General features: G+C 45.6%; 1 protein-coding gene across 1 annotated transcript; it reads right to left on the reverse strand.

Annotated features, from left to right (window-relative positions):
* Positions 1–3,998: 3,998 nt before the first annotated feature.
* Positions 3,999–5,917, reverse strand: PIGM (phosphatidylinositol glycan anchor biosynthesis class M). The gene has a single exon (XM_075563652.1). It carries the CDS (start codon positions 5,788–5,790, stop codon positions 4,522–4,524), a length of 1,269 nt encoding a protein of 422 aa, XP_075419767.1. The 5' UTR covers positions 5,791–5,917; the 3' UTR covers positions 3,999–4,521.
* Positions 5,918–7,116: the final 1,199 nt, after the last annotated feature.

Below are 7,116 nucleotides of genomic sequence, written 5' to 3' on the forward strand. Positions count from 1 at the left end.
CTGTATAGTTCATTTTTTTAACAAGAGTTTATTTATTTATTTGTTTTCATTATGTTAAGTGTCTTTATAATGTATAAACTACAGGATACCCGCAGCATCTCTTAAAAGCAGCCTGCAGTTCTGTGGTTGGAAATTTCCTGCAGAGCAGGTTCTGCTGTTGACATGCACCCCCTAAGGCCCCAGCAGAACTCTACTGACCTCTCAGAATGTCCGAAGGAAATGAATGTCACCAGGGAATGATCTAAAACTTGGAAAATGCTTCGTCTCAATTGGGATATTAACAATTAGAAGCCATCTTAAAGGTATAGTAGCAGAAGAATGATGCCTTTATCACATGAGCATCCATGGGATGAAATATTACTCAGAATTTCAATGTTAAGTACGAAAAGTAAATCACCCAAAACAAAGGAAATTGCTTAGCTCATTAAAGTAGAAAAATCGTTGAGAAAAGACAAGTATGTTGTTGTTGCTAGTTACCATCAAGGGGACTCCAACTCACAGCAACCCCGTGTGTCAGGAAAGAACTGTGTCCCACTGGGTCGAAGATGGCCCATTGTCCCACAGTTGTCACCAGGCATTTCTTCTGAGGCACCTTTGGATGGAGTCAAACCTCCCTTTCAGCTAGCAACTGAATTTATTAACCATTTGTACCAACCAAAGACTTAAAAATGATATAGACTATTTTTTAAAGTCATGGGTTTTAAAAAATTCTATTAGAATGATACAATGCTGATTTCTCCCCCATTGGATCTATCAAATTGTTTTGGTTTTGTTGTTTTTGTTCTTTGTATTACAAAAAAAAAAGAGTGCCAAAGGTAGAAGGCCACTGGCCAACAGCAAGAGCATTTGAGATTAGACCTAATATAGGATGCTGGAACTAGGTGTTATAAGAAAGGTCACTGGCCATGGCCCTGCTTGATGCTCAACCTCCTGAAGAGATCACTGGAGATAGAGATGATATAGCAAAGTGTGGTGAAGAAACTGGATGGTACCAGCTAGCAAAAAGAATCAGGGTCTTAAAGGCTTGTTTTCAAACAAGCAGCCATCTCGTGAGGTGTCAACTAAGTCCACATGAAAGCACACCAACCAGCCTGTGTGAGCCAAGGATTGTAAATAAAATAATTCAATTCTGAAGGTTGGAATGGTATCAGAGCTTAAACTGGGAATACCTGGTTTGTAAAAGGCTAAGGATGGATGACAGTGAAACCCCAAAATCCATTTGCAGGGTGCACACATGGATAGCCTCCAGTGAGTCCCCTCTGATCACAGTTGAAGGATGTGAATACCCCTATTATCCAACAGAAAACATCAGCGCAGTGCTTCTCAACCTTCCTCAGGCCGCGACCCTTTCATGCAGCTCCTCATGTGGTGGGGACCCCCAACCATAAAAGTATTTTCATTGCTACTTCATAACTGTCATTTTGCTACTGTGAAGAATCAGGTGACCCCTGTGAAAGGGTCGTTTGAGCCCCTAAAGGGTCTCGACCCACAAGTTGAGAATCGCTGCATTAGAAGGTCGCTATGATAGATGTAGTTGGGTCAAAATATAGTATCTTATCCTTTGATCTCTCTTTGGATCCATTTTAAAGATGTTTCTTTTTTTTTTAAGGGGGAAGAGAAAAAGCACATGGATTAAGTCCACGGGAAATCCCCTGTGACCACAGACCAGGTATGTGAATAGCCTGGCTAACATGCAAAATGCATTGGAAAGTGGATTGTTGCAGATGCTGGGCTAAAATTTAGCACCCTATCAGTGTATCTTCCTTACGATCCAATTAAATTTGTTCTAGTTTTTAATATTTCCTTTCTTTTTGATTGAGGTTTTTACCTGTGTTATTCTTGTTAGTTTTTGCTGTTGTTCTTCTATCGAGGAAATCCAGGATAGGTAATGTATAGAGACAGTCACTGGATTCATGGTCTCGGGATTACAGCAGGGAAGGCGGGGGAGGATGGGGAACTAACGATGAGTACAAGATGGAAGAAAAGATCCTAAAACTGATTGTGGTGATGACGGTACAATTCTTCTTGATGTGACTGAACTGCTGAACTGTATGATATGTGAACTATATGCCAATAAAACTGTTGGGGGGTGGGGAAAAAGTCATTGGCTTCAATAAATATTTTCATCCAAAAAAGAGGCCACGCAAAACCACCCATTTTTCTTCTCGAGGAACACATCAAAGTAATGTTGCCAATAACAGCAGTCTTAATGATGGTCACCTATAGTAAAGCCACTGGCATGGACTTGGTGCCGACTCAAATGACCATTTAGGACCTCGGATTTCTGAGACTATAAATCTTTATAAGTCTCATTTTTCTGTGGGTTTGAACCACCAACCTTGTGGTTGGTTAGCCACCCAGCATTATCCCATTGCATTTATCCTCAGGACTCTTTCTGACCAAGCTATAAACTGCCATCGAGTCAATGCTGACTCATAGCAACCCTACAGAGCAGGGTGAGTTTCTGAGATTATAACTCTTTATCACAGTAGAAAGCTCAGTCTTTCTCCATCAGAGCAGCGGCGATGTGTAACCACTATGCCAACAGGGATCCTTACCAACCTATAGGGCATTTTAGTCTCAAAGACTGCTTAAAGCCTGGACTGACATGAAATATATTTCTTCTCTGGAGTTCTCCCAACCCTAACTATGAAAGGGGAGGGGGGCAAGCTCCAGAGAACAAACAAATCTGCCCTGAAGTATAGCCAGAATGCTCCGTAGAAGCAAGGATGGTGAGCCTTGGTTTCACATACTTTGGGTCTGATGTCAGGATAGAGCAGTCCTGGAAAAGGACATCAGACTTGCTAAAGTCTAGTGGGCAGTGAAAAAGATGAAGGCCTTCAATAAGATGGATTGAAACTGGCTACAGTGGGTTCAAACCCAGCAATTCTGAGGGTAAGCAGTGCTTTCTGTTGTACATAGGGTTGCTAAGCGTTGGAACTGATTCCACAGCACCTCACAACAGCCGTGAAAAAGAAACAAAACACTGCCATCGAGTCAATGTTGACTAATAGGGACCCCCTGTGAGTTTACAAGACTAACTGTTTACAGGGAGGAAACAGAAAACCCAGTCTTTCTTGGAGGAACTGCTGGTGTTTCCAGTGCCGGCCATGCAGATGGCAGCTCAACTCTAACCACTATACTACCTGGGCTTCTTTGAAAATGAACAATGTCATTAAATTCTTTAACTCTTTTGAAACTATCACAAAAACATACTCATATATTGTGAGGGTATTTTAGAGTTGTAGGGAGTCCCCAACACAGACAGGCCGTTTTGAGAGTTTTTTTTAAGATTGCTTGTTTGAAATCCGGAAAGCACTTGTTCTGCCGAAATACTGATTAGGAATCCAGGTCAACACTAAAGCTTCATTTCCAATCTCTCCCCCAGTCTCCCAGTCTAGGCAACCAATGGCTCCTTTCAAATCCAAAACCAACCCTACTGCCAACAAGTCAATTCCGACTCTCACAGGACAGAGTAGAACTGCTCCTTCAGGCTCCAGCGATAAATCTTGATGAGAGCAGACAGCCTCACCTTTCTCCTGTGCTGGCTTGGAACAGTTAGCAGCCCAACTCTTATGCTACAATGCCACCAGGGCTCCTGCTAATAGCTCTTTAAGACTCTTTTCCAGGAGTGTCTACATATGTCTCCCTTTCTATCACAGGCTTTTCATAAATGAGCTATTTTAAAGCTGGGAAATGCCTAATAATTTTACATCACCTAAAATGTACTAATATCTTTTACATTTGACTGAAATCATATTTGGAAACTTTTAGCAATGAGAAACTTTTTTAAAATGGGCAAAGGTGTCATACTATATCCTAGTAGTTTGATGTGTGTTTAAGGACATTTTAAAGATATATTTTAAATGTAGTAACTCAGGTTGATAAATTTAATGATAATAAAATTATTTTATGATAAACTTAATCTTTTTTTATAAAATGATAGTCTAATACTACAGACTGCTGAACAACTAAGCTATGTGGTTTCTTCATCTCAAATCCAAAATTAAACAACTTTCACAGCCTAATATTGTTATTTAACATTCTAGATGCCAAAAGATATCCTTTAGGACAATTGGGGAATTTTCACAACTGCCAAGAAAGCTTTAGAAAATGTGAGGATTAAAAAAGACACTGCCTAAAATAGAGCTGTGCAATCAAAATACTTAGATCTTAGGTCTCTAACTGTATTCCTTTATTTTTCTGTAAGTCATTTATCATTTCGCATCTGACAGCTTCAGCAGCAGCCTTTTCATTTCCAAACAAGTATCCTTGACTTCCCATCACGTTTCAGATAAATGAGTCCCTCAGATGTCCTAAAGGGTGGGCCTCATGATTGAGACCATTTTCTAGATCTGGACAAGCCACTGCCATTTCTGCTAGAACAGAATATGCTCCTAACTGAACTCTCGGCGGAGCGCTTCAGTTGCTCACAATAGTTTGTGGGTGTTTTTTTTCTCCCCCAACACTTCTGGTCCACTCACAACAGGCAGAACTGGTCGAGGTAATGAGGTACATGTATTAGTCATATTTGAGTCTCTTTGTCTGGGGCTCCTCCTTGTAATGGGAAATAATTTGGATCAGGATGCAGCAGTTGATAAGAAGGAAGAACAAACTAGCTATCCAAATAAGCAGAAAGGTGTTCTTTCCTTGAAACTCAAGAGCGTATGCAGGAGCTAGCCATAAGGCCTGCCCGATAAACCACAAGGTTAGAAGACCCACAGCTCTTTTCCACGGCATCCTGACGAACGGCATCACGAGCGGTAGGAGGCAGAGATACCAAAGAAAATACTGGGAGGTGCAGACTTTGTTAAAAGTCACAAAAATGGCCGTATGGAGAAAACAACACAAGAGCAGGTCTCTGTAATAGGCCAGTGACACGGCTGCGAGCAGGAGGAGCTGTGGCAGGAACGCAGCCAAGCCGAGCGGGAAACTCCACTTGCTCTCGGCAGTCAAATACAGCATGTAAAAGTACGGGGAAAAGTTGTGCCGGATATCCCGCCGGGTCAGATGATAAAGGTAGGTGTGCTCCAAAAACTCCCAACCGTATTTCGAGTAAAAGCCAAAGCCCAGGGCAAAAAATGTGAGCCCAGCACCGGCGACAAAGAGCAGCACGGCGCAGCTGCAGAGCCCCTTCAGGAGTGCGCCCGAGCGCGCCAGGAGAGACCACCGGGCCTGGCAGGCGGCCTCTGTGCGGCGCCCGGGCAGCAGGTGCAGGACGATGGGAAGGAGATAGGTCACCGGGTAAATCTTCACGTGCACCGCGAGGCCGTACAGCACGGCCGCGCGGGCGACGGCCCGAGTCTCTATGAAGTACAGGGACAGCAGCACCAGGGAGGTGACGAGCGAGTCCGCGTTGCCCCGGCTGGACACTGCCATCGGCAGGGGGTTCAGAAGCCAAAACACACAGTAGCCACACGCGCGGCCGCGTCCCAGGCCCTTGAGCAGCAGCAGGCGGTACAAGAGGAAGGCGGTGAGGAGGTCACAGCTGATGAAGAGAAACTTTCCGAAGAGTTCGCTGAGGTAGACGTTGGGGGTGAGGAGCCAAGCGAGCAGCGGGGTGTAGCGGTAGGTGGCCCGCTGATACGGGGAGCGCCCTTCCGTGACGAAGCGCGCGGCATCCGTGAAGACCTCGTAGTCGACGTCCGTGTACCGCAGGCGCAGGGTCCGGTCCTGGAAGACGCCGTAGAAAACCAGGGCGACTCGCGCCAGGAAGGCCACGCCGAACACGCCGGCGGAGGGCACCCGCAGCCTCAGCAGCCATTCTCCCCAGCGACCCCGCCTGCTCATGCTCTCGCTGCGCGACGGCCACGGGGCCCCAGCTCTGAAGTGACCCCGAACTTCCCACCTCAGGTGGCCGGCGCATTTCTCATCAACGGAGGGGAACGACTGAAAACGCGGGCCGCCCACTTCCGGCAAGATGCCCCGCCCCCACCAGACTTCCGGTTGCCGCCCCGACGCGGGGCTATCCGTCACTTCCACGACAAAATTACCTGCATCTGGATTGGCTCTCGCACTCTCTTCTTCCTGGAGGGGCGGGATTTCTGGTCCATGGGACGCGCGACGTCCGTTTGCCAGGAAGGCGTGGCTTGATGGGAGCGGGGGATTTGTGTGTGGCGGAGGTTTACCCTCTTTCCACCCCGGGGCTGCAGCTGCGGCGCTCGGGCTTTCACCCCGTATTCGGTCCGCGCTGGTCCCCCAGGGCTTTGATGGCTCCAGGGGCTTGTTTGTTCCCTCCTGTGTAGTTGTGCGCTGCGACAATGGACTCAAACATAACAATTGTTAGGATAGCGCAGGACTGGGCAGGGTTACTTCTGTTGGACCGAGTCGGGCCTGATTCGTAAACACCTAACAACAATTGTGTTTGAATCGTTACTTTCCTTGCATTTCCAACGCCCTGCGGAGGCCACTCAGTTTAATAATGTATATGAGCATCTGAAGTCTACTAAGCTCTGAAGCAATCGCTTGTCCCCAAGTTTTTACAAATCTCATAGCGAGTTTGGTGTCACTTGTCTCTCACTCTACGGCCATGGTAATACTAGTAAACAGTGTTTCAATTGATTCTTTCCTTCCTCGGTGACCATGAAAGACTCCAGCTGCCCACATACTAAGAAACCCCTTAGCCTCAATGGTGTCACTCTACTATTGGCTTTATTTTTCAACCTATTCATCTCCAGCAGTTCTCAACCTTCTAATGCTGCGACCTTTTAATATAGTTCCTCATGTTGTGGTGAACCCCAACCATAAAATTATTTTCGTTTCTACTTCATAACTGTAATTTTGCTTCTGTTATGAATTGTGTGATCCCTGTGAAAGGGTTGTTCGAACCCCAAAGGGGTCGCAACCCACAGGTTGAGAACCGCTGACCTATAAAGTTCTGGGTTTGTGTTTATTTTTGTTGTATTGTTTTCTCATGCTGTACCACTTATAAAGAATCATATTCCTCTTGACTTATGTAAATGTCTTTCGTAAGAGGCTCTGTTGGCATAGAGGGTTACAGACTGGGCTGGTAAACACAAGGTTAACTGCTGTTTTGTGGGAGGAAGATGAGGCATTCTGCAGCTCCTCAAAATTTACAACCTCAGAAGCAACCAAGCCCACATGGAAGAAGCACAC

Source organism: Tenrec ecaudatus, chromosome 1 (genome assembly GCF_050624435.1).
Source record: "Tenrec ecaudatus isolate mTenEca1 chromosome 1, mTenEca1.hap1, whole genome shotgun sequence".
In the NCBI taxonomy this organism is placed as follows: domain Eukaryota; kingdom Metazoa; phylum Chordata; class Mammalia; order Afrosoricida; family Tenrecidae; genus Tenrec; species Tenrec ecaudatus.